The 27,536-nt window shown below is 41.2% G+C and overlaps 3 protein-coding genes across 4 annotated transcripts; 2 read left to right on the top strand and 1 right to left on the bottom strand.

Moving 5' to 3' along the window:
• The first annotated feature begins 968 nt into the window (after positions 1 to 968).
• Positions 969 to 8,568, top strand: klhl28 (kelch like family member 28). Its single transcript, XM_075448837.1, has 6 exons — positions 969 to 1,122; positions 1,940 to 2,200; positions 2,284 to 2,921; positions 3,018 to 3,461; positions 4,977 to 5,185; positions 5,330 to 8,568. The coding sequence occupies exons 1-6, from the start codon at positions 1,069 to 1,071 to the stop codon at positions 5,491 to 5,493; spliced, it is 1,770 nt and encodes a 589-aa protein (XP_075304952.1). The 5' UTR covers positions 969 to 1,068; the 3' UTR covers positions 5,494 to 8,568.
• dorip1 (dopamine receptor interacting protein 1) lies at positions 8,357 to 12,622 on the bottom strand. Its single transcript, XM_075448838.1, has 5 exons — positions 12,318 to 12,622; positions 11,542 to 12,066; positions 11,345 to 11,434; positions 11,131 to 11,265; positions 8,357 to 9,827 (listed from the first exon to the last, which is right to left on the bottom strand). The coding sequence occupies exons 1-5, from the start codon at positions 12,398 to 12,400 to the stop codon at positions 9,644 to 9,646; spliced, it is 1,017 nt and encodes a 338-aa protein (XP_075304953.1). The 5' UTR covers positions 12,401 to 12,622; the 3' UTR covers positions 8,357 to 9,643.
• Positions 12,088 to 24,755, top strand: mthfd1b (methylenetetrahydrofolate dehydrogenase (NADP+ dependent) 1b). 2 transcript variants are annotated; one of them, XM_075448835.1, is made up of 28 exons: positions 12,088 to 12,171; positions 12,961 to 13,053; positions 14,711 to 14,795; positions 15,038 to 15,097; positions 16,204 to 16,257; positions 16,411 to 16,547; positions 16,650 to 16,750; positions 16,831 to 16,967; positions 17,622 to 17,733; positions 17,809 to 17,936; positions 18,187 to 18,284; positions 18,458 to 18,631; positions 19,650 to 19,786; positions 19,903 to 19,949; positions 20,044 to 20,151; positions 20,231 to 20,305; positions 20,403 to 20,505; positions 20,624 to 20,700; positions 20,858 to 20,998; positions 21,079 to 21,147; positions 21,320 to 21,431; positions 21,584 to 21,723; positions 22,031 to 22,072; positions 22,695 to 22,795; positions 22,912 to 23,089; positions 23,183 to 23,290; positions 23,409 to 23,561; positions 23,923 to 24,755. In XM_075448835.1, the coding sequence occupies exons 2-28, from the start codon at positions 13,016 to 13,018 to the stop codon at positions 24,010 to 24,012; spliced, it is 2,805 nt and encodes a 934-aa protein (XP_075304950.1). In that variant the 5' UTR covers positions 12,088 to 12,171; positions 12,961 to 13,015; the 3' UTR covers positions 24,013 to 24,755. The 2 variants fall into 2 exon arrangements, with proteins under 2 accessions (XP_075304950.1, XP_075304951.1); XM_075448836.1 differs by lacking the exon at positions 12,088 to 12,171 and having other exon boundaries at positions 12,918 to 13,053; positions 23,923 to 24,040; positions 24,148 to 24,755.
• Positions 24,756 to 27,536: the final 2,781 nt, after the last annotated feature.

Here is a 27,536-nt window from a genome sequence, read left to right as displayed (position 1 = left end):
GCCCCAATATACCACTTTTCTCTAAAAAAAAAACGTATAGATGATATGAAGCATCTTGCTGCTAATGTTAAAATACCTAAGCTTCCCCAAGAAGTATAATCAATCCAGTCCCTTCTTGTAGACAGCCTCAGTGTTGCATTTTCAACCCTATCAGATATCCATTTATATTTCCAGCGATCTGTAGTCCTTCACCACCTCCACCTCTTCTCCCATGGTAGAAATAAGGTGAAACTTATTCCTGGTCCTTCTAAAATCCACAGTTGTCTCATTGGTCTTGTTGATTTAGTCACCAACTCATTTGATACTGTCTTGGCATAGTCATTTACTGAATACATATCAATATTTTCTTTTATAAATATCATGATTATGGTCAATATATTATAAATACTTGTACAAGTGGCAATTATTGCACTTTTCTCCTACACTACTTGACAGCTATAATTACTTATTTGTTTACTTAAAATAGAAATCTATATTTACTCGTAAAATATGAAACACTCCTTAAAGTTAGCTTAATCTTGAGTATATATAACATTAAAACTCTTACAATGCATTAAACAGTTCAACTCTGTCTATTCTGTAATAATGTAATAAGTTTGATATTAGAGATTTTTCCCACAATAAGACTACATTTGCAGATACGCATGTTACATTAGGTCAGATAAAAAAAATACTAATCTGTTTAGCTGACTATAGTTTTTGCTTTAACCCGATTTGTTATACATGATTGTTTTACCACTTTTGTAGCTGTTTTTTGTCGAAATAGTTTTGTTTGTTCACAACATCCTTTTTCATTTTGGTGTCTATGCTTGATTGTCATCAAAAGAAAAACTCTGCAAGATGTTTTATTTTTATCTCTTCTTCAAGTTTATTGACATTATACTCTCATGTGGTGGCATTGACTTTGCTCTTCCTTGTAAATATAGCTGTAAACAACATTTTATTCTGAATGCAGCGGAAGTGGGTGTTCCGTCCGAATAGCTCGTTGTTATAAGAGCTCGTCGTTAGCTTCATGGCTAGCTTGGCTGGCTGTCGGTTGTTTTCTTGATAGCTGCCCGGGGTTCCCACATGTCTGCACGATCGGTTGCTACCTTGGCACACCACACGGACCGTAAATCACAGGTTTGGCTTCTTTTATTTGACCGTATAAATTGTTATCTGAGAGCTAGCTATAACGTCACGTTTTGTATCTGTCAGCCATGTTACTGTATATCAATCAATGATGCAGCCAGCACATGAACCGTGTTTATTTTTAGCCGCTAACCTGTAGGGCAACGAAGCAATAATATACACCCTTGGTTTTTGCTGTGGTTGAAAACTGTTGACATAACGGTGCTGACACGGACATTGTAAAATGTTGTATCCGTGCAAATAAGAGCAAAGCTACTGCGGGGTGGCTGGGTGGTTGGGGGGAGGTTTCACTGTCTTGGCTAGCATGTTAGCTGTCTACTCATCTACAGCTAACAGGTTGCTAGCGAGTTTTAATCTTACCATGTCCTCCGTTAAAAAATCATGACAGGCCACAGTAAATAAACCGTCAACGTTATTTCAACCCCTTGAATACACAGTTAGTCCAGTTAAGACTTTGGCTTTGGCTATATCTCGTAATTTGCTTACTTGTTAATACGTTGACTTTAAGCAGCGTTAGCATTGGATTTGGAGGATAATACTACTTTACCCTGCCTTGAAGGAGACTAGCAGAAGTTCGCTGGAATAACTGCTGCATTACTTCAAAATGACACTAAATGCTTTCTGCTGCTCAGGCATGTCTTCATATTGTATGCAGTAATAACTTCACTACTAAACAGTACGTAAACTGCACATGCTTACAGTTGCAGAATGTTCAGTATGTTGGCAATTCCTTAGTTATAACATTTCTCAGTCTGTAATCAGTTTCAAAATACTACACACTGTCCTGCTGTGGGTTTCCTGTTTCCAGATGGACCAGCAAGACCAGTCCTATATGTTTGCAAGTCTAACACGGCCCCACTCAGAGCAGCTGCTGCAAGGCCTCCAGCTCTTGCGGCAGGATCATGAACTATGTGACATTGTTCTGCGTGTGGGTGATGCCAAGATCCATGCCCACAAAGTGGTGTTAGCCAGCATCAGTCCTTACTTCAAGGCCATGTTCACGGGTAACCTTTCGGAAAAGGAGACCTCTGAGGTGGAATTCCAGTGCATTGATGAGACCGCTTTGCAGGTATGTTTGGACCCACAACAAAGTTGCGGTACTGAATAAGTGATCTAAAATTGTTGAACTGTCACTTTCACTCTCTCTTCCAGGCTATTGTGGAGTATGCTTACACTGGCACGGTATTTATCTCCCAGGAAACAGTGGAATCTCTGCTGCCGGCTGCCAATTTGCTTCAGGTTAAGCTTGTACTTAAGGAGTGCTGCTCCTTCTTAGAGAGCCAGCTTGATGCTGGGAACTGTATAGGAATCTCCCGCTTTGCAGAGACTTATGGCTGTCATGACCTGTGCCTGGCTGCAACTAAGTTTATCTGTGAAAACTTTGAGGAGGTTTGTCAGACAGAGGAGTTTTTTGAACTGACAAGAGCTGAGTTGGATGAAATTGTGTCCAATGACTGCCTTAAGGTGGTCACAGAGGAGACTGTATTTTACGCTCTGGAGTCATGGATCAAATATGACGTAACTGACAGACAGCAACATCTCGCTCAGTTGCTGCACTGTGTTCGCCTTCCACTTCTCAGCGTCAAATTCCTCACTCGCCTATATGAAGCCAACCACCTTATACGAGATGACCACGCATGCAAGCACCTGCTCAATGAGGCCCTCAAATATCATTTTATGCCTGAACACCGGCTGTCCTATCAGACTGTGTTGTCGGCACGGCCCAGGTGTGCGCCGAAGGTGCTACTTGCGGTTGGAGGCAAGGCTGGACTGTTTGCCACGTTGGAAAGGTAATGATGATGGACATATGCCAATGTGTGAAGAGAAAGATCCTGCCTTTTTTTTTAATGTTATTTAAAGTTTAATTATCTCTCTTCTTCTTTCAGCATGGAAATGTATTTCCCTCAGACAGATTCATGGATAGGACTGGCCCCTCTTAGTGTTCCCCGATATGAGTTCGGCGTGGCGGTGCTGGACCACAAGGTGTACGTGGTGGGAGGCATCGCCACACACATGAGACAGGGCATTAGCTATCGGAGACACGAGAGCACAGTTGAGAGCTGGGACCCCGAAAGCAACACGTGGTCCTCGGTGGAGCGTATGGCCGAGTGTCGCAGTACGCTTGGGGTGGTGGTCCAGGCTGGAGAACTGTACGCACTGGGAGGCTATGATGGCCAGTATTACCTCCAGTCTGTGGAGAAATATGTCCCCAAGCTGAAGGAATGGCAACCTGTTGCACCCATGACAAAGTCACGCAGCTGCTTTGCCACTGCTGTGCTGGATGGCATGATCTATGCCATTGGAGGCTATGGCCCAGCACACATGAATAGGTAATACCACTGAGGGATTCTAATCTCTGCTGTTTATCTATTCCAGCATGTTCCAACTAAGCTAGTTTGAAACATACACATATGGAACATTATGCAATTCTGAATAACATGCAAATATATTTCATAATCTAATCAGACTTACGTGAACATGACTCTATATGCGAATTGTCTATAAATGACACCAAGCTTAATGCATGTTTTGGACATTTTGCAGGGTGTATTACGTGAGGGTAAAAGTCAATGCCTCTGTTTACTGTGCTGCCTTGTGGATGACCCAGCACTGGAACATTTTTATGCTGTAGCCCTACAGTTTCTTTCATTGTTTGACATGCTGCTCTTTTTCTTAAAGTTTAATCTGTTTAAGTCTCTGTAATCAGGAGACGGCAGAAAGCCACATAAGATCCAAACAATTATTTTTGAATTTGTTCCTACAGATGACATTTGAAAGGAGTAACATAAGGTTGCGGTCTGCTTTTTGATCATTTTGATGAGGTTCTTGACCTTTAGACCTCCTAACCTGGGGTTCTCACTCAGGGTCTTATTAGATTTTTAATAGAACTAGCATTCAGGTGAAGAATATCAAGTGCTGCTGAGAAAATGGCCAGGGGCCCTTTAGTGAGTGAAGAAGAGGCACAACAGAAGTGGTAGCTGATGTTTCATTGAGATGGTGCCTGGCTATGTGTTGCATCACTGTTGCTTGTTTCCCTGACACCGAAAACCCCTCAGGAGAATGTGTTTGGACACAAAATCTTTGGGGACTTTTTTTTTTTTTTTGCTTCCTCGGAGGCTTGCATGTCCTAGCTTTTTCTGCAAAACAGTCCCAGAGTCCCAGAGGTTTCGTATGTCTTTGATCAGACTCATGTCTACCTTAGCAGTAGTTTGCTTTGATGTCTTTAATATGTGTAACCTGATTGTGGATTAGTATTATTCTATTTTGTTTTTAGCTTTATCCCAAAAAAACCCCAATTGTTTTATTATTAGTTAGATTGTAGTACATTGCTAAATTACATATCTATGCTAAGAAAGTTTTGCATTATAAAAAAAGGTAAATTGCCACTTTCATTGCATTTGCTTTAAGTAAACTTGTAATTTTGCAGCTCTGGAGAAGGCCTTGATACTGTATTTCTTATGTGGTTAAGAAAAAGATGGATCAGAACAATGACATACTTTAAAACCTTTTTTTTTTTTTTTTTTACTTACTGTGTATTTGTTTCATTGAGATTGTTGAGGGTAAAAAAAGAAAAAGCTGGGAAAATAACTGTAATGGTGAGTTTGATAACGCAGTGTTTTTGGATTAAAGGTGAAGTTTAACTTGTGCATTGTCCAGAAAGGCTGAAGATTTGTAGTGAAAGGGAAAACTTGGAAGATGGCACGAGTATCTTTCAACTAGAAATATAACCTGACCAGACTGTGGCTCCCTGTGGCTTTGACCTCTTTGTGGATTTGTACCCTATACTACATGAAACCACTTTTTACAGTCTTTTGTACGCTGATTGCAGTGCATCTGCTTTACAGTGTGGAGCGGTACGACCCAAGCAAGGATGCCTGGGAAATGGTAGCCCCCATGGCAGATAAGAGGATCAACTTCGGCGTGGGTGTCATGCTAGGATTCATATTTGTGGTGGGTGGACACAACGGAGTGTCCCACCTATCCAGCATTGAGAGGTATGATCCACATCAGAACCAGTGGACAGCATGCCGGCCAATGAATGAACCGCGAACTGGTGAGTTTATATCCAAGTTTAAAATGGGTCTAAGCCTTTTGTGTTATTTTTTTTATTTTATTTATTTTTTTCTTTTTACATCAAGAAAATAGTGAGTGTTGCCTGTAATTGACCACATATGACTGGAGCATCATTGTCTTGCAGGTGTGGGCTCTTCTATTGTGGACAACTACCTCTATGTGGTAGGAGGCCACTCCGGGTCATCCTATCTGAACACTGTCCAACGCTATGACCCCATCTCAGACAGCTGGTTGGACTCGAGCGGCATGATGTACTGCCGTTGTAACTTTGGTCTGACTGCCCTTTGACCCATGGCCCAGCCAGCTAGAACCCAAACAACTTAGACACAAAGACTTTTCTTTTTTGTTGTCTCCTCTTCTTTCCCCACACTCATCCTCCAGGTGCAGGTGAACTTCGTTGCACACCTACGGGAACATTGGAGAGATTGCTGGCTGGATGGATGTGCAGGACTAGCTGGCTGGCCACAGGACGACCACGGTCATGGCTGCAGAGGTGACGGAGAGCGTGGCGGTTACATGGATACGAAATCTGTTTGGATGGCACAAACGTAGATAACCGCGCTTCTGCTGATAGACCCCAAGGAGGACTCTGAGCCATGTCCAAGAGGATCGTGGAAAATATCCGGTTACGTTTCAGAACTTTATGTTAGCAGACATTTTTGTTCTCCATCATGTCGTTAATTAAGTTTAAAACTTAAGTCTTTGTGTTTTATTTCTGCAACCCGAACTACAAGTTCGGATTTTGTAGAACATCGCAGTTTGCTTGTGTATTTGTATGAATATGTGGTTGTTGGCTGTGTAGCGTGTATGTCCGTGTGTATGCGCAAGGGGGTACGTGCATGTCAGATAGGACTGTTTGATTTGTTCAAGCTCAGCGACACAGAGTTCTGCATCCAAATCAGTGCTTCACAGAAAAGAAAAAGAAAAAAAGAAGAGCAAAGTTGGAATCTTTATATTTTTCTCAAAAAGGGCTGCCTTTCTTGTGTAAATAGTCTAAATGAAATATATAGACATGAGTATATCCTCTAGTGCATTGCCTGTAAATGTTTATCTGCACTGGGTCACTAATGTGGGTGTGTGAATGTATGTAGTTTGATTCTGTTTGTTTGCCACTCATCTCCGTTTCATCCTCAGCCATTTCAGAAATCCCTTTGTTCCTGCTTCTGTTACATGTTTCTGGGGTTCAGGTCACGCACTTGCTACTCTTCATAACGTTTGAAATCAACCTGTCATCTTTTGGTCTGTATACACTACTGACTGGTGCTATATTTAGGACTCAGCTGTTTGTGTTCCTTCACACAGTCTGGCCAACCTTTGTTTGGTCTCTGCTATGTTATTGTGGTTAAATGTTTTTGTTGCTTCACGTGCATTTTTAAAATGCTTAAAATCTAAACTGCCCCTCACCGTGCAATAGGATAACTTATTTTGGAACGAAAGGGAAAGCCGTTTTTTGCACAACCCCACAGTTCTTACATTTCCTTACAAGCCTGAAGATTAGCGTGTTTCTTTATTATTATTATTATTATTATTATTATTTTTTTTTTAGTCAATTGAAACCTTGTTGCAGGATAGGAACATGTTATTCCATGCAGACTCTTTTATGGTCAGATCTCCAGTTGGAGGTAATTGTTCACAGCTTCATGTGAAGTGCCAAAACGTTTTTTTTTTTTTTTTTTTATTTGACTCAATTACAGCCCTCGTACTGGAAACGCCCTCCCTTGTGTGCTGCCGAGCAACATCTTCTCATCTGTTTTGCTAGCTATAAGCATGGCACTCTTCCATGTAGTTATTAATGTGGAAGATAAAGCTCCAAGGGTTGTGCGAGCCAAATTCCCGCTGTCACCTGTCTGTTCCCACGGCAAAATCCCCTCCCTCCCCCCGAGGGTGTCACTGTGCAGCCGCTGGCCCGCCTGACGACACATGAAGCAATAGCAGGGACTCTTGACTTGGGGGAGGCTGGGTGTGGTGTGTCTAGCTGAGTCACTGTTCATCTTCGAGTCTCCTTTGAGTTGAGATGTGCACCAGTGTTTGCACACAAGTGAAATCTTTAACAAAGCTCTGCATTGCACTTACCAAACTCTTTGATACATATTGTAATTTGTATATATGTTTTGATTTAAGCTAATGGCATTTAGATGATGCAATAAGACTTCTGTTTCCTCTTTGGATGAATATGTTTGGTCTCTTTAAAAAGCCAAGGCATCTCATATTGCTGTAAAGGAACCCCACACTGCATGTTGGCTGGTGATGTGGGCGTGTGATGAAACATCAAATGGTACCACTGACCTCGCCTCAACCTGCCAGGCATCTTGTGTTGTCATGTTGTTTTTTTTCATGCAGGTTCATTTGTACATGGCATATGTTTTCTGATCGGCCACATTGGAGGTAAATGCTTTTAAAGCGAATTTTGTAAACGCTACACAAACTTACTCGTTACTTTGCCTTTGCCACCTTTAAACTTCACGTGTCAAATGAGACGTTAAATGACATTTTCCTTGAAAGTTGGTCAGGTTGTCGCTGATGGGACTTTTGGTTCGTTAGAGATTGTCAGCATCACCATGAGTACTTTTTTTTTTTTTTTTTTTTTTTTTGGATTCTGGTGAGTTGTAAGAGAAACGCATAAGTAACCCAGCATGCGTTTCTGCAAATGTGTCATTTTATGTACCGATGACATGACTGTTTTTGTATTTATAATTATTTATGTTCTGTAACCCGGTTTCCGTTTTGTCTAATGTAATATTTTGTTGGTAACTTTAGAACGGCACAAATCACGCAGGCGTGATTAAGTGCCGTCGCCATGATTCATCTAGCATTATGTACATTGTTGTGATTTCTGTGGTGTATATTAACTGCTACTTCAATGCGAAGAAGAAAATCTGCAAACATGAAATCTGCAAAAAGAAGGGACGTTTGAGTTTATACTTCTTTTTTTTTTTTTTTTTTTTTTTCTTTTTTAAAAGGCCTAACTAATGTCATGTTTCGCCACCACTCACCAAAGTGCTTGTACAGAGAAAGCAGATAGATGATTCAACACCTGGTCCCGGGCTGCCACTCTTATGTTTGTCTGAGAGAAACTCCTGTGAAACTGATGTCAACGTTAGCCAAAATGACCACTGCTTCTTTTACATTTCCCATTTGTGTGTCTGGGGTAAGGTGATAATCTTGAATTTTATATCCTGTGGAATAATGCTGGAAGTACAAGATAACTTAGGTGTAGTTTAAAAAAAGAAAAAAAATCTAAAGAAAAAAATTGTAGCTTTTCACATTTTATCACATTTGATTGAAGACATTTTACATACATTCTAGTCCGTTTGTGTGGTGCAGTTCTACCCAGTTTAAAATAAATGCCTGCCTTAAAAGGTACCGTCTGCTCTTCTTCATTTCTTCTTTCACCCATGAATAATAACTCAATGAATCCAGACAGACAGGAGTATTTAAAATATTTGTATTTGCATTTAAAGACTAAGTGTTGAGAGAGGGAAAAAAAAAAAAAAAAAGGTATTTAAAAACTAATCTTTTTAAAATTAATACTCAACAGGACCCTCTCTTTTGTACAGGCTTCCCTTAGCAGAGGCACTATGTGATAACAGTAAGTCTTTGAGTTGAAAACTAAGCTGAGCGAGTATTTTACCAGGATGGACATGTTGCGTGCCATGAAAACCTAAATTAGTCAAATGGAAGTTTTTAGTGTCATAACAGACACCAAATTTCAGACTGACCTAAACATTTCTAAAGTTCAAGAATTTTTTTAAATTTTTTAATTTTTTTTTAAATACTCATACATTGTATAAAATGCCCCAACTTTAAGAGCTTAACAAGATCATTACCGGACATTTCATAGCATTGCTTCAAATAGGATCAGGTTCTGACCTTGTTTGGTTGCTTCTTTCCCCTCAGACCACAGTGTAAATAGAGCACCAGTTTAACTTTTAGGAAAGGGCTGATATGCATGAATGTAAAGTGAAACAATCGCAGAAGAGTAACCTTCTACTGGAAGAGCTGTATTATGTTCGGTCAACTCCGCACAGCCTTTTTATAGGGCTACTTAACAGCAAATCCACCAGCCAAACTGTTTCATTAGTGCTTGTGTAGAAAGCTTACACTGATATTCATTGTCCACTGGAATTATCATCCATGTATATCAACCCTGAACTATTATAGTCCAATATTTTCTTGGATTCCAAGCATGCCCAAAAAGAAAGAACTTTACATTTGCGCAGTGAGCTTCGAGTAAACATTGAAGCGAAACGCATCGTGTCATTCGCTCTCAGCAGCCGACAGCGGAAGCATAAACAGGGCATTCAATTATTAGTTAATTCTACCAACTAAACAGAAAAATAAACAACAGAAATGTGGGGTTTTTGTCAGAAAAATCACAGAGGTGATAGATAAGTTCATTCACTCTTGTGCTTTGAGCTCATCTGTTGGCAAGAGCTCTTCACTTGTCAGAGGAGCGGATGTAGACCAGAGAGGACAGCAGCAGAAGCTCTGGTGGCTTGTGCAGCAGGATCAGATTATCACTCCTCAGACCGTCGTAGTGCATCCAGCACCCATCTAAATTGAAGGCTGCAGAGTAGTGATGCTCCTCCTTGTTGAAGAGTGTGGCGCCCTCTAGTAGGTATCTGCAGAGAAACGGAAGAGCTTTTCTCATAAGGACTGACAGATTTCTTCAATATGCTGCCTCTGCAGTTCCAGGACCATCACTTTCAACATGATCTCACGGCAATGTGTTTAAATAGCACACCACTTTCTCTGTGTCATTTATAGACATTGTAAACATTTGGCATGTCATTTCACATGGTTGGTTAGGTTAAAAGTACACAGCATGTATTCCTTTTTACTTTTGCTAACATATACTCCTCCAAAGTAGCTATCGTAATAAATGAGGGTCCCTAAACTGCCACCTCAGGTCCTGCAGAAACCCCCGACTCGAGTTTTCTAGGTGTTCTACAGTAGGCTCAAAGATGTACAGAATAATATATATTAAAAAAATTATTTGTTTAATTATTAGGGTTAGGTGTAACCTAAGTCTAGGTGAGTATGGGCTAAAGTAATAATTATGATATGATACAGTAATAGTAGGTTAACATTAAAGGTCATGGACGAGGAACTGGCCACACTAGTGGGATGCGCCGTGTGCTCAGATATGTGGAGAAAGGCCATCCCAAAGACTGCTGAGTGACAATTCAGTCCATTAAAGAACAGCTTAAAGTGCCGAAATAAATGATTTGTTTTAAGTTTAATTATTATTCTAGTCTATCTTTACATTTCAACATACATTTCCTTACCATTTTACAGTTTATTTCGGTATTTTGATGTCTTACATGTAGCATAAATTCTTGTGAAAACAAACATAAACGAGTACATCGATAAGAAAAGCGACTTCTTGGGTTGAATGCGGCTACTTTGTAAATGTTAAGAATCTCCAGCATCTTGCTTATTCTACAAACAGTAGCTGCAAAAAGAAGGTATTTTAGGCTCTTTGGATGTTTTGTCTTTGACCCGTTTCTAAAGTTAGCTTTCTTTCTTCTTTACAGATAAAACCAAAGTCATCCCGTTTTATCTCTCAATGTTCAGACGGTCAACTCTGCCCTCGTTGTACAAACAGCAGCTGAGGAAACAATCCCGTGACAGAAAAATAGAATCCATTTTATTCGCTCTACAAACGTGTTGGTGACATTTTGTATCCGGCTGTTTATTTTTGTTTAATGATATTCCAATTAATCAAACTAAATTAGGTATAGAAGTTAGTGAGTGATAATCATTAGAGATCAACAACAACTAGGAATTATGAGTTAAAAGGAACAAAATGTTTTTCCAAAAGAATGAACGATACAGTCTTAGTTAACTATAATCTATTTTTTTTAAAGACTATTTTCATGCAACCTAACACAGCAGTAGGGACACACCGTGGATGCTACGCACCTGTGCTGACAGAGAGCCAGATGGTAGGGGACGTAGGACAGATCCTCTGACCTCCACTGCTGCATGTTGAGAATAACAAAGGGTGGGGGGCCATGGCAGAAAACCCTCTGAGAAAACTCCCTTAAGCCATCGCACCTGTTGAGGAGAAGTTTAGCCTGTGTTAAAACACTGCACAAATGGTGGCAACACAACAAACACCCTCCCTGAGTCTCACCCCGGTTCTGAGCACAGAAGAAGCTTGGGACAGAAAAATTCATCCACGGCCGACTGAATTGGGTCTCTGCGAGGAAGCTCATGAGCGGGGCTGAAAGAAAAATCAGAAAAGACCACAATCAGCTGTCGGTGCAACTCTCCCACCTATCACAGGACATCTGCTAGAGTTGGCAGGACAAACCAGGTTGCGCATCTTACCTGATGCTGATGGTGGCTTTGATGAAATCCTGGATGCGGACCGGGCAGCTCCAGTTGGTGCACAGGCTCTCCTGCATGGTGGACATGAGGTTGTCCAGGTTCTCTGTGAAGTTCTCGTGCTCATTCCCAAACAGGTCGATCTCCAACGCTGTCTGGTGGATCTCAGAGCGATACTGTCTTTTAGACATCCTGTTCCAGATCCACAGAATCTTCACTGTGGTGTAGTCACAGGAGTCCATCAGGTAGAGGAAGTGGTCCACAAACTGCTTGCCCAGGAAAACAGCCAGCTCCCTGTGAAAGCCCTGGTTGTCCCGCAGAATCACATACAGGATCATAAGGAAGCCATCAATGGTGCAGGTGTTTTTCAGTTGAATTTCCACGTACAGAGGTATGCATGATATGGCCTTCCGTCCTGCCTTGATGGTAAAGACGCCACCCCAAGGGAGCACAGGCCTCCAGAAGGCGCGGTCTTCTTCGTCATTATTGTTTATGGAGGCACGAATTTCTTCAAACAGCGTCTTAGATCTAAAGAGACATGGTGCACACGCGTTAGTGGTGGTTTAGACCTAGGCCTTTCGTCACTGGGTGAGCCTGAGTTGCTGGATTTGGGCTGGATCTTTTCGAAAGGGAGTACGTAAACAGAGGCTAAGCAAATACGTGCAATGTTACTTGAACGAAACAAGCAGCGCAGTGACGAGTGAAGTCCACCCATCATCCAGGGAATAATAGCAATTTAAAAGCCAGCGAGCTCAACAAAGCACTCGAGATCAACTTACCTTTCGGCGTAAATACTGTTTTCAGGGTTTGAAAATCGCGAGAGGTCTTCTGTGTCGTTCAAAACACTGAATCTACTCTCCATAGCTCTCTGTATTTCTTCATGTCTTCCGTCGGAATTAGAGCCTGATTGAACTGAATTCAATTGGGTTGAATGGTGCTTTCTCGCACTTTCCACGAAATATCTAAATAGTGACACCTTTGCGATGATCCAAACAAAGTCTCGTGCACGTCAAGTTGACCTATATAAACACTCGTATAGGTTTTATGACGATTTGTATCTAAACGGTTAGTAATTACACTGCTGCCCTCTGCTGATACGCAACGGAATTACTTTTCCATTAAGTCCCGCCTATTTTCTCACTTGTGTGGGTGGGAGAGCATAACTAGAAATACTATTGGTCAAGAGATTCCACTGGCGTGTTTAAGTAGATATATGATTGGCTGACACAGTTCATACTTTGCCCCACTCTGTACCGCCCCAATAGTTCATTCGGGGAGGCTAAGTTCTACGTTGAGAGCTATGCCTGAACGTTCTACGTTTGTTTTTCAGCGTAATGATGGTTTCGTGAATGTATACTACGTCATCATGCCGAGGCTCTTTTGAATCAACTTGCTTGAACACCACGCTCTTTATATTGTCAGGCACTCAGCGTGCTGTGCACACCTTCACATTGGAACACAGTCTATCGGACTGAAAATGTCAGCTCAAGTCATAAGCGGCAAAGAGGTGTCGGCGTAAGTTTCACATTTTGTTTTACACGTTTATCGTTGCACGCGTATCCACATTTGTGAAATCAGACTAACGAAACATGTTTTGCTAACTAAGGAGCTAACTTTCCGAGTTACAGTAAGTTAAGAGTTGATGGTAATACCACAAGAGTCTAAGTTAACGTGTGTGCATTATCCAGACTTTAAGAGCATTTTAAATTTCAGTTTGTATTTGTAGAAACGCCTGTCCTCTCCATCCTGACAGTGTACTAATATTTAACAACTTTTTTTAATCGGTTGCACATGATGCTCCCCGCAGCTAACCAGGATCAAACTGCCTCTCTGCAGGGTATACTTCCTTCCCGAATATATAGGTCAATGCATGTGTTGACATTAAATATACATACTTATTTAGAGGTAACTGATTATGTTCAGCCACTGACTGAGTGCATATTGTGCAGTGTTACGTAAGCGTTGTGGTGGTGCCACATGATCTTTGTCCTATTGGTCCACTGACCTCAAGTTGAGAGGCTGACAAAACACAATTAATTAGAAATGTAAACTCGAAGCTTGAAACATTTTAATTTGTAAAATATTCTTCTTTTTATGCTTGTGCAAAATCTGTTAACTATGACTTTGGAAAGTCATTTGTGTTAATGGGACAGATCTTTTTATCCAGCACTGTGCTGGACACTTAAGCTGCATGTGCCTGTCACAAGACATCCCAACTTGCAGCCTGTTAAGGGCCCCTCGCTGGACTCATTATACAAATGATTTAATCTAACTCAAAAAGGCTGAACAGACTCAACAGTCCTGCTGTCCCAACAGTAGCGTGATCTACAGTCATTGTAGAATGTCCCGTATTTATAGGAATATGGCCGTAGTTGTTCAGTGACCAGGAATTGTTTTATCAGCCGTCACTGAGATAAGAAGTCTTGTTATGATGAAATATGTTGTGGTTCCTTCTAGATGGTGTCTGAACTCATATATATATTAGGATGAATAACCGTTTAGAGTAAAATACACAACTTTTACAGGGTAATGCTCTGAGTTTACTTGAAAGGTAGCTAGTGTACAGGATATTGCATGAGGTTCAGGTGCTAAAGAAAGACGAGACATTTTTTTTAATATTACATTATTTCACACAGCGCTTCCTATATCCTTAGATGGATTTGCACTCATTTTCATTCACAGTGGATGGGAGCAAAAAGCAAAAAGCAGTGGTTGCTTGTGCAAGATTAGGAATGCAATCAGGATTTAACACAATAGGTCAACTTGGTCACACTGCTGTCCTTGATTTGTTCGGCTGAATTGAAGTAATCTTTGTCTCAGTTGTGGGTTATCACCTCACTTATCATAAAGTATTGGAATGTGTCCCGGTCTCCAGACTGTCTTGTCTTTATCCTTATTCTTTTTACAGAGGTCAGAGAATAAGGCATTCACCTTAAGTGCCTTTCAGCTTGTTACACGTGCTATCAAAATTGACATCTGGAGAGTGAAAAATCACTACCAATTACCAGGATAGCTAGATTGCATGCAATTGGATAGAAAATATTTAATTATTTCAAGGAAACACAATGAATGCTGCTTGAATAGTTTATCTATCACTGCACAGAGATGAAATAGTCTGTCTTTTGGTTGTTTTAAAAAAAAAAAAAAATTGTTGTCTTGTTTTTTTTTAAAGGCAGGTGAGGTCGCGTCTAAAGAAGGATGTGGAGCAGATGAAACTCAAGGATCCCAACTTCCGACCCGGTCTGGTGGTTTTACAGGTAGGCTGAATTTGGCAATTTTTGGTGCGGTTAAAAACATGATTTCTCTCTAATCTTCTGCTTTCTCGTGGCTTTTCTCTGGAGACAGTTGGCAGGTAAGGGTTTGGACTGTTTTAGTGCCGTTTCCTTGTGTTTTTGGGTGCTCACACTTGTTGCATGTGCTGTGAGTGTCTGTGGACGAGGGCATTTTTATAATTTTTTTTCCAAATAAGCACACAAGACGATGCTTTGTGTCGTTGCAGGTTGGAGACCGCGATGATTCAAATCTGTACATCAGTATGAAGCTGAAAGCAGCAGCAGAGGTGAGTTGGGAATTTCAAGGTCAGAATCAACTTTGTCAGTTCTGTCATACGTGCGAGATGTACGAGGAATTAGAGATGCACCGATCGCAATCGGCCGATAGTGCCCCTATCGGTTTGGATCGGAGTTCTCAAAAAAAAAAACCATCAACACGGAAAATGGTGTCGCCGGAATGGGAGTTTTACAATGTGTCCGAAAATGACAACAAATTTGCAGTTTTCAAGGCGTGTGCAAGAAAGGAAGAAAAAGAAAGAACTAAATCATAAGGTAATGGAATTCATGTGCCTTGATCATCAGCCGCTTTCTGTTGTAGAAGACATTGGGTTCAAACGCCTCGTTAACTGCTTGGATCCACGGTACACGCTGCCTAGTCGTAAATATTTCACTGATATTTATTTATTATTTCTTTATTATGGTTCACATGTTGTGTGTTGTGCACGTAATCCATTTTTCATTTTAAGATTTAATTCCTTTTTCCACAGGAAAACTAAGGTTTACAGTTTACAACTTGTATCAACTCTAAGAGAGTGAAATGTCTACTGTTGTCTGTGTTGGTGCACTGCATATGTTGTGTCTTGTGTTGTACACATAATTATTGCCACAAGAAAGCTTAAGCTAGTAAGCTACACTTACTCTATGTAAGCTGAGTCCAAGTTGTCTCTAAGAGAGTCTGTAGAGTGTGAAATATTGCACAGCCTGGAATAAAACAGTGGTCAATTCATGATACTTTCTCATCTCCTAATTTTTATACTTAATAATACAATGTCAGTGTTGTGTACATGAGACAACAATATTGACAAATTTATGGATTTGACGCTGTGATCGGCAATATCGGGATCGGCAGATACTGCTTTTGGGGATCGGTGATCGGCCCCCAAAATCCTGATCGGTGCATCTCTACGAGGAATTGGAATAAAATGTCTCTTTGACTCGCAGTGTATTCAGATTTAGGGAAACAAATGAGACAATGTAATAAATAGATACTTTGGAGGGGTGGGGGCTACTAAAAAGCAATGAACTGACATATATGCATATATTAGAGTTACATAGATGAATGTACATATGTTTGTGTTGTTGCTCAAAAGGCTATAACTGTTTGTATTTGCAGATTGGAATCAATGCGACACATATGAGACTTCCTAAGACTGCAACAGAGGAAGAGGTGAGATTCGATTGAACATCTTATTGTAGCCTTAATACGCACACACGTGTTGGAAAACTTATTAACTTGTTAACTGGTTGATTTAGAGATAATAAGGTATCAGATATTTTTTACATTTAGTGCGGAGTCTGAATGATGACTTTCTACATCTAGGTTCTTCACGGCATCAGGGAGGTGAATGAGAACTCATCCGTCCACGGCCTCATCGTACAGCTGCCTTTAGACTCGGTGCACAAGATCGACACCGAGAAGGTCACGAACGCCGTGGCTCCAGAAAAAGACGTAGACGGGTAATCGGTCAAGAAAACTTTAACAAAAGTGTCAGTCGGGTTAACGCTTGATACTTTTGGGTTGATAGACGTCATGACCTGCGCACTCTGGTCCATTTACAGACTGACCAGCATCAACGCGGGGAAGCTGTCACGTGGGGATCTGGCCGACTGTTTCATCCCCTGCACGCCAAATGGCTGCATGGAGCTGATCAGGCAGACGGGTGAATAACCGACAAATGTGAAAACATACAGAATGCAAGTAAGAAGAAATGACCTGAGTGACATGACTGCTTCCCTACAGGTGTATCTGTGGCAGGGAAGAGAGCGGTTGTGATCGGTCGCAGTAAGATTGTTGGCGCCCCGATGCACGATCTGCTGCTGTGGAACCACGCCACCGTCACCACCTGCCACTCTAAAACTGCAGATCTCGCTGGAGAGGTACACTTCTGATATGACCACAGTCACCATAATTCTCTTCAGCTGTTGCATGTCTTACACCAATGCAAGCAGGACATCGATGAGGCTTTCCTGATCTATTTTGTTTAATTTGAATCTCTGCTATATTTCAGTTTTATTTCTTGTCGTCTGCTGGCTTCTGATCCAGTTTTTCATTCATTACAAAATCCTCTTTTCCACCTATGGATCCCCCTGTGCCATTGCTCTTCCGTTCTTCTCTGACCTCCCTCACACTTGCACTCTGTCACTTAACCTCAGGTCTACTAACACTGGCCTGTTCTTAACTCCCAACACCAGACTGACCCTACAGAGACAGGACTCTGTGTTGTTCTCTGTTAGGTTTCTTAACTCCTGCAGAATCTGACCTCCTTTTTTTGGACTGATTATTAAAACCAATGACAAAGCTTTCTTAAATGTTTAAGCTGTGTGTTTATTTTCTGAAGTCATTGGCTATCTGCTTTATTGTTTCCAATTGGTGCCCGCATAGTCACTTTTACTTTAACCTGTTGCCTGAAACTTAATAAATCATTCATAAATAGTGAGGACATAGTGGGAAGAGCATTTATCTGCTGCCATCTTCTGGCTGTTTTCTTATTCGAGAAGCAGTCACCAGTATCCATTTCTCTCTCTGTCCAGGTGGCTAACGCAGACATCCTGGTTGTTGGTATTGGAAAAGCAGAGATGGTGAAAGGAGAGTGGATCAAGAAGGGAGCGGTGGTCATTGACTGTGGTATCAACCATGTTCCAGGTATTACCGCGGTTGGGGCAGTCTGGAGTTTGTTGCGAGTCGGTCAGTAGAAGTCAGGCGTTATTGTCCTTTCAGATGAGACGAAACCCAGTGGGAAGCGGGTGGTGGGTGATGTCCAGTTCAACTCAGCCAAAGAGCAAGCTGGCTTCATCACACCTGTGCCTGGTGGAGTGGGACCCATGACTGTAGCCATGCTGATGGCGGTGAGGTCTATTAATGCAGCTGAAATCCAGTTAACGAGTAACTCAATACTAATTGAATTTCCGTCAAAGTGCCTTATTTTTTAATGTTTTAAAGTCTTTAACAGATCAGTCTTGTTACTATTAGACAGGGTTGTATCTTCTCTTTGAAGTTATACATTTTCTTTTGCAGGTAAATGAGATTTGATCATTTATTGTAGTCGCAGCTAGAAGTTAAAGGAATGGGCGTTTTCGTGTTTGTTTACGTTTTTAGAACACAGTGGTTAGTGCAAAGCGTTTCCTGGAGAACCACCAACCAGGGAAGTGGGACATTTCTTACACCAAACTCAACCTTCAGAAGCCCGTGCCAAGGTTTGTCCCCTTAATTGCAGTCATGTGCACTTAAATTTAATAACTTGCATGAGCAATCACTAATTGTTTGCCTCATGTAAGAAGATCTCTAAATATATCCCACTCTATGCTGTTTCCTCCTTCCCTCAGATGAAAAGTTTAGTTTATTCTTTGCTTCTTCTTAACTCTAACAGTGACATCGTGATTTCTCGCTCCTGTGTGCCCAAGCATATTGACGGTCTAGCCAGAGAGGTGGGCCTGCTCTCTGATGAGGTGGAGCTCTATGGGAAGACTAAGGCCAAGGTCCAGCTGAATATCATCAAACGGCTGCAGTCCCAGCCTGACGGCAAATATGTTGTGGTCACAGGGTATGTGTTATCAGCCATTAGTTTACTCTGTTGATGCGCGTAGAAAAGAAGCAAATAGATGTCCTGAAACTTTCTGTATGTAAAGGCCAGTGCATGTAAAAGCATTCACTCGTTTTATTTTCTATTAAAACCACTGATGCAGGCGTTTGTTGGCTGCATTACTGGGCTCTGCAGCTTGCTGCCCCACATCACTTCTCAGAACTGTCCTATTTTCAAGCCTTGTCCCGCCTGGAAAGAACACATTTTTAGATGTACCCTTGTACGCACATCCTGGCTCCCGTCTCGTAGCCACTCTTCTTCTGTGTTGCTTTAGCTGTTTTGCTTTGTTTTTCACTTCTGTATAGCAGCGCTGTCTGTATCAAACACACATTTGTAAAATGGATGGTAGAGATTCAGATCGGCACAGTTTCATGCACAGTTGAGTCCAGCTAAGGTTAGAGTTTAACTTTGCCCGTTCACTCGATTATCGTCCTTGTAACCATTTAGTTGCACGGGACGTGAATCGAGCTGCTGACTGCAGTATGTCAGACATGCAACGCTGTGGACTGAGTAAACTTTTAAGATTGTTTGCTTCTTTTAACTTTCTTTGTGGCTCCTCAACATGCGTGCGCACAAGATTTTATTAGAGCGGAGCGGCAGTCTGGAAATGCTTTAAGTGAAAATGAGTTGACACGTCGTCTTAATGGGCAGATTTTCAGTTAAAAGTTTTTTTTTTTTTTTACGCCTACAGCAGAGAAAAGAAATGGAAAGATATGTGAATGGGAGCAGCCTTACTGGAAATTGGACTGTATCAATAAACTGTTTTTAGCGGCTAGGCTGCTGTGCAGGAGGGTGTCAAACCCCAAAAGCAATATCTGGGTGTCTTTTTGTGCTTTTGAGAAGCCACTTATTAATTAAAAATGGACAACTACATTATGGATTGCATAATAAGAGTCACCACAGCCCTCGATTAGTGTGGTCAGATGCGGGCTGCAGTAAACTTGAAAAGCGAGTTAGTGACGGGATTTTCTGTTTGCAGTATTACACCCACTCCTCTGGGTGAGGGTAAGAGCACCACCACTGTCGGCCTGGTCCAGGCCATGGGAGCCCACATGAAGCTCAATGTGTTTGCTTGCGTCCGCCAGCCTTCTCAGGGACCCACTTTTGGTATTAAAGGTAAGTTTTGAAAGAATATAGACTCGGAGAGAGAGATTGCCAGACTGACATGTTCCAGACTGTAGTTGAGGTACTGATATGCAGTATGTATCTGTGGTTTTCTGTCTTGTCAACAGGTGGCGCTGCAGGAGGTGGATATTCTCAAGTTATACCGATGGAAGAGGTACTTTACTGCCGTTTTAATGTTTGAAACCGTGAGATTTAAATATAAAATTAGACAACAGAGTTAAATTAACAAGCTTTGAATTTCTTTGTAGTTTAACCTCCATCTTACTGGTGACATTCACGCCATCACAGCTGCTAACAATCTGGTGGCTGCGGCCATCGATGCCCGCATGTTCCATGAGGCCACACAGACTGATAAGGTGGGTTTTCCTCTCTGTGAGGGGAGAATGAAAATACAGTGTCTGCGAGTCAGTTACAAGATTGTGACACTTCTCTTAGGCTCTGTATAATCGTTTGGTCCCACTCAGTGGAGGGCAGAGGAAGTTCTCCCCGATCCAGGTCAACAGACTCAAAGTAAGTGTTCACATTACAGATTTGTACGTTTTTACTTAAATCTGACTCCTCTGCATGGCAGTTCTGAGGGTTAACATTTTTCTCTGTTTTTTTTTAGAGATTAGGCATCGACAAGACTGATCCTTCCACTCTCACTGATGAGGAGGTCACCCGCTTTGCACGCTTGGACATTGAGCCAAGCTCAGTTACCTGGCATAGAGGTATGAACACCTGAAATGCCTCTGCCGGTGGTATTGTGCTCCTCAGGAGGTCTGCTGTCGGCACAATGGATCCCACCTCATGTACAACTGTCAATGTGTCCTTTGTGTTTCACTGCAGTGTTGGACACAAATGATCGATTCCTTAGGAAGATCACAATCGGCCAGTCGCCAACTGAGAAAGGACACACCAGAGAGGTAAGATGTTTATATTGATCAACCTTAAAGACAACTGCACTATTTAAATAAGCTACAATTCAACACATAATGAGTCTGAGTCTTGCATCACACAAAGCAGTTATTTTTCTTCTACCTCACATGACTGCTAAGTTGATGATTATGATTTAACCTTCAGGCCCAGTTTGACATCACTGTCGCCAGCGAGATCATGGCGGTGCTCGCCCTCACCAGCAGCCTGGTGGACATGCGGCAGCGCCTGGCCAAGATGGTTGTGGCCACCAGCCGCGGCGGGCAGCCCATCACCACAGAGGACCTGGTCAGTGTCCCCTTCATGGTGGGATTTTCTATGCAAGTACTGTTGGAACAATTCTGCACTGTGACGCGTTTCATCTGCAGGGCGTGAGTGGAGCTCTAGCTGTACTGATGAGAGATGCCATCAAGCCAAACCTGATGCAGACTTTGGAGGTGGGTGAAACGGACTTGCTTGCATGTGTTTTGCCCTCTAATGAAGATTCTGGTTGTTTGTTTTCCAGTGGCTTACATTTTTTGGTGAATATTCACGAATAATTGGTGTTTTAGTTTTAGCTGCATCTTCCGTAATGGCTTTTCAATACATGTGAGACATCTGAATCCACAGGGGACACCTGTGTTTGTTCATGCTGGCCCCTTTGCCAACATTGCCCATGGAAACTCCTCCATCCTGGCTGATAAGATTGCTTTGAAGCTGGTCGGACCTGAGGGCTTTGTGGGTAAGAGGAGAACAAAGAAACGACTCTAAAGGTTTTCTGATTATATTGTACCTGTCGACTGTGCAGGTGATAGAATATTAATATCAATACTCTGTATTCTTTAAAGCTGTTATCCTTTTTCTGTCTCAACATCTGTGGTTTGGTTCCAACAGTGACAGAGGCTGGTTTTGGTGCCGACATCGGTATGGAGAAGTTCTTCAATATCAAGTGCCGCTACTCTGGCCTGAGACCCCATGTGGTGGTTCTGGTGGCCACGGTTCGAGCCCTTAAGATGCACGGAGGAGGACCATTAGTGAGTCTTCCCCTAGATTTCCCTCAGCGTACGAACAAAACTCTTATCAGACTTGGAGTTAATGTTTGTTTGGTGTTAGCTTAATGCTCATGTTCACATTCATCCACAATGTTATCATTCACATGATCCCAAAATTCCTGTTTAGATGAATTTCTTACTTTTCTTCACAATAGGCCTCCTGATAATCATGACGACATTGAGAGGACAAATAAATCAAATGGTCATTGTTGATTTATCATTTTGTGAGGTGTTTTTTTTTTTTTTTTTTTTCATTTATTAATAATTGTTAATGTATTTATTTGCTCAGGTCACTGCTGGGATGTCACTGCCTAAGGAATATGTGGAAGAGGTAATATAGAGGAGCAGCCAACCAAAGCTTGTTATTCACTTATAATGAACATATTCTGTGGATAGACTGTCACTTAATTTGTACTGGGTGTCTCAGACTGGCTTCACACCAGCTGTTTTTTTACTAACTGTACTTTCCACATCATGTTTTTCATTTTGACTCTCTGACTAGTTCTACTAGTTATAGCAGAGGCCCAATGGCGGATAGAATTCTGTGTGTATGTTAATAGAATTAAATGTAAATTTCCTGTGCCTTTATCTTCCTCCTCGGACAACGGTTAAAGAGTCGAGAACGATCCGGTTACTCCTGGCCAAATCCCCAGTTTTTACTTTTAGGATAATTTCAAACCTTGATTACACATAATTCTGTATTTGTGGGCATTGCTAAAGACAAATGATTGTGCAGGCAGGAGATGAGCTGTAACAGTTCTGTCAGCAGTGTGAATACACACACACACACACACACACACACACGCAGAGCTGCAATGTAACGCAGCTGGAGTGGAGCCAGCCTAAGCCATATCTGCCTACTTGATTAATTATGTGTGATGCAAGTGAGTTCAAAAGCTTTGTTTAAATTTTCCAAACATGTTCACACAATGTATTTGTGTGTGTGTGTGTAGAACCTTGAGCTGCTGAAGAACGGCTGCAGCAACATGAGGAAACAGATAGAAAATGCAAAACAATTTGGTGTTCCAGTGGTGGTGGCTGTCAATGCCTTCAAGTGAGTGAGAGATGATGAGTTTATAATAGACATGTATAAAGATGACTAAAACACTAAACCTCAGGGATAAATGGGTAATGTGTTCTGCTCTCCTTTTCTTGTGCTGACCCACTCAGGACAGACACTGAGGCAGAGTTGGACTTGGTCTGCAACATGGCCAAAGCTGCCGGAGCCTTTGATGCTGTGCGATGCTCCCATTGGGCAGAGGGTGGAGCCGGGGCTGTGGCCCTGGGTCAGGCTGTCCAGAGAGCCAGTGGGACCCCCAGCAACTTCAGATTCCTCTATGATTTGGAGGTTTGAGCTTTCACCCAGGCTGTTGCAGTTCTTTACTCTAGTGTTTTCCCTTTTTGACCAACTACACTTACAATACCTCTTTCTCCTCTTTAGCTCCCAATTGCTGACAAAATTCGAATAATCGCTCAGAAGATCTACGGAGCCGATGATATTGAGCTTCTCCCCGAGGCCCAACATAAGGTGGAGCTCTACACCAAACAGGTCAGCAAGCTTTTAAAGTTGTTTTTTTTCCCTTGTCTTGTAAGTTTCTGCTGTCAGCTAAGGTCATCATGAACAGAAACTCCTTTTTGAAACCATCATTTTCTGTCTCTCCCCTCAGGGTTTTGGTAATCTTCCAATCTGTATGGCAAAGACGCATTTGTCCCTTTCTCACGAGGCAGATAAGAAAGGCGTGCCCACAGGTTTCATCCTGCCAATCAGAGACATCCGAGCGAGTGTGGGCGCTGGCTTCCTCTTCCCGTTGGTTGGCACGGTGAGCTCTCACTCACAATAAACAAATAGAGCAGCTTCTCTCCATTTCGTGTTTTGTTTTGGGGGTGACTATTAAAATTCTCTGCACCCACCCACTTTGAAAACACATCAGCAGGTACAGCTTTTTGTTTGCAGACAGGATTGGAATGATCTATGGTTATATATTCATGTGGTGTTTTCCCACCCTGACAGGTTTTAGATTATAGGTGTGTATAAGAATAATCCTCTCATTGAAAACGTGAATTATAGATGATTCTTTATCATTTAACTAACACGTTGTTAGAATTACTATTATTGCAACAGTGCTACACAGTAACAGTGACTGTTTTATTAAAAACTCATTTCTGTCTCTGTTTGTAAAGATGCCCACGATCCCTGGCCTGCCCACCCGGCCTTGTTTCTATGATATCGACCTGGACCCTGAGACTGAACAGGTCAACGGGCTCTTCTAAAAGAGGGGGAAAAAAAAGTCCTCTGATGGTAAAGAAGGCCGCTAAGACATACACTGCATGCATCCAACTGACATAGGGGTTGGTAACAGATCATGACTGTTAAGATGCTCCCTTTCTGTTTTCTTTTTTCCTTAGTTTAAACATTCCCGTCAATCTCACTGAGCCTTGATAAACTAGGATGGAGTTATAACTGCAGGCTTCTTTTGCTGGTTCTGCTCACGGATGTGTTAATAAGTGATTGGGCTTTCCCAGAGGACTGCTAACAGATAATTTATCAGACATAATGAGATAAACAGAGCAGATTTCTCTCCACTGTTGTCAGCCTGATGGCCTTTTTGCAGGAGCAAAGTGCCCTGTTGAGAAATGTCACATTCCTAACTGAACTAATTTACAACTCCCGAACGCACTAAAATTACTTTTGGAGTCTTGTTTTAACTACTTGTGTATATTTTTTGAGCAATATAAAGGAGGCATTTTCTCCAGTTCCCTGACTTTAAAGTGATGTATTGTAATTTTCAAAAAAGAATGTTAAGTCTTAAAAGAAATGTGTTGCCAATGCAAAGTGTCTTCTATTCGTTTTTTTAATCTCATGCGATTGCTTTTTCTGATCCCTTGTTTTGCTTCTTCGGTATTTTGATCGAATTTTTCTAAAACGGTTGTACATTAAAAGTAAAACTGACATTGTTTTTTACACCATTTACGCCTACTAATCTGCCAAAAAACCCAAATAAAGGCTTTTAAACCAAAAACTGCGTATCGTTTCTTTTTCTGGAACATGAGCTGTTTTTCTCTGTTTTGAAAAACTTGCTCTGTCCCATTGTTATCTCCACACACTTGTTTGCTGTCCCCTGTGGCCCTCAAGCCTGAAAGATGTCTAGATATTTAGTCTAGTATAGTGTGACATTTTTATTTTGAGATTAAACCTTCTCGTCATCATCTTCACACCCAACTTCTACAACTTCAATTCGCTGTACCTCAGAAGGGAGAAGTCAAACTCTTTTGATCTTGATTTTTCTTTTTTTTGTTTTGCTTTAAATAAAAATGAAATATTGAATAAAAACAAGCTTGAAGAATAAAACTTTAAAACTGTTGTGTGACTAAATCAAAATTAACTTTTTTTTTTTTTCCTTCTTTTTTTTCAATATGTAAATGTTGAAAATGGCAGCCTTAATATCACCTTTATTTCTCAGCTGGCTCTTCCTAAGAAGTACACGGACATACTAACTATTCATCATACCTTTGATCTTGTTCCAACATACAGCATAGAAAGTGAGCAGCAAACAATTCTGTAATTTGGCAACGGCTTCAGTTGATAGAAATCTGGCGCTCCCTAATGGATATAATTTGACGTTGCAGTTAGTCTGTGACGTTACTTTGATGGCGGTGGATTGGACAGCGTTGAGGTGAGCAGTACTTAATCAGTGTTTTAGGTAGTTTTTACTCAATTAGAATTTGCATATTCATCCACGTACAAATAACCATGGATCGTGGCGGATTACATTTCTCATTGCATATTCGCTAATTGGCAGAGTAATTGAGTAAATAGTCAAAGAATTCCATAAACATTGAAAAGCCTTGTAACGAACGTCCTGTGTGAAGAACAAAACAGCCACCACGAGATGCAAATGAGGTGTGAACGAAGAACAAAAGGGCAAAGATGTGCCAGATGGTTAAATTACCTCACGAAATAACAAAACAACAAAAATATCAAAATTGTTCAAATAAAAAGCAATCGACCTGGCAACATAGTGAACACAAAGTGGTGTTAACTGGCCTACACGAGGCAGAGAAATATCAATATAGCAGAAAAAGCACCAGCACAAGAGAAGGAAAAATACCTCAAATTGATGTGAAATTATAGAAAAACACGACATGCCATGGCACAGTTGAAGACGGGATAATAATTATGTTAGAAGTGGGGCCTTGTATCATAGATTTCCTTGATTTAGCAGTGGTTTACATGGACCTTTTGGAGTTTAAATTTCCAGTACAGCTAAATGACCCTGCATCTGTTCCTTTCCATTTTACATTACCATGTTAACAGGTCACCAAACTCTTTTGCTGCAAATGGAATTCCTAAACCTACTCTGTGACCTACTCCACTGTGTATTAAAATAAATATGAGGCATTAACATGTTCAGGGCCTATAGCCTCTATCTTTTTACTACATTCCTTACATTAATCCTGAAATAATGCAAGGTAATATAATCCAGTAAAGAGCTTTTGCTCATTAGCAAAATTATCCATGTGTAATATGGGAGCAATGTGGACTCAAGTATGCTAAAAATGTTACACAGGATGGTAGCTTTTCAACAACGTGTTTGTTTCTTTGATGCAGTGGAAACTGCAGAGCGCTGTCTCTCCAATGACCATCTTCAGAGCTGCTGCTGCTCTTTTTGAAGATGCCTGTGGCTCCGCCTATTTGCTGCCTGTTATTAGCTCTCAGACTTGGCAAGGGGCAGCATGCCATGTTTGAAGAATTGTGGGAAATCCTGTGTCCCACGACCCCCTCCTGCTGTCTGTTGGAAGCTCCTTTAGTCCTCTAAACATGTAGTCTGGAGCTCATAGGAGACGCAGCTGCTGAAACGACAGTGGGAATGAACTGCATGCATCTCATTTGTGAGATTTACATAGTGACACATCCAGAAGTGAACAAGGCTGTGTCAGAATAAATTAAAAAGCTTTTAAAAAAAAAAAGTGATGTGATAGAGATTTGAAAGCACCCACACAGAATGTGCACCTTCAGCTCTGATATGAAAATCTGAAACCTGTCTTTTAGATCAGATTGTTGACACTTTATTCAGAGCCTATGAGCAGAAAACTACATACTCTGGCCCAGAAGACTGATGTTGAAGAAAATCAGACAACTAAAACAAATTGTTCTTCTACTGGCTAATGCTGTATTTTTTTCAGTTTTTAAGAGTATGTGCTGTGCTGTACTTTGGCTCTTATGCGAGAAACACAATATTGGGAACAATTAAAAACAACAAAACCAAATAAACACCAGGCATCTTAGAAAGGGCAAAAACAGAATATGACAATTCAAAAAGGGTTAAAAAGAAAACAGAACAAAAAGAAAACAGGATGTTTTCCAGAAAGCAGAAGACAAGATTGTTGAATAAACCACAACATTTCAGAAAATGTGACAAAGCAGTAAACATGACAGCATTTTTTAAAAGAAAACAATAAAGAGACAAAAAACAGCATGTTGTTCCACTAACAGAAGCAACATAAAAACAAAAGTGTTTTTTTTTTCAATTAGGACCAAAGAGATAAAAGATGTGGGAACTGTTCATTAAATTGTCAATCTCGGTTTTAAGCATGATAAGACTAAGTAAAGGGGTAATAGAGCAGATTTGCAGTTTGATCACATGTAGACATGTAGAAAATATGTGTTTTTGTTTGTCTTTTATTGTGTCAGTGGTGCACATGTGTGGGGAGAATAACAGAATTTAGCCATCATGCTTTGGGATAAGTGCAGAGGCGAAGGAGCAAGTGCTTTATAGTTGGGAGAGTGGGAGCGA

This window comes from Odontesthes bonariensis, chromosome 17, assembly GCF_027942865.1.
Source record: "Odontesthes bonariensis isolate fOdoBon6 chromosome 17, fOdoBon6.hap1, whole genome shotgun sequence".
NCBI classification, from domain to species: Eukaryota; Metazoa; Chordata; class Actinopteri; order Atheriniformes; family Atherinopsidae; genus Odontesthes; species Odontesthes bonariensis.
The sequence above is the reverse complement of the archived record's forward strand: the minus strand, read 5'-3'. Positions and strand labels throughout refer to the sequence as shown.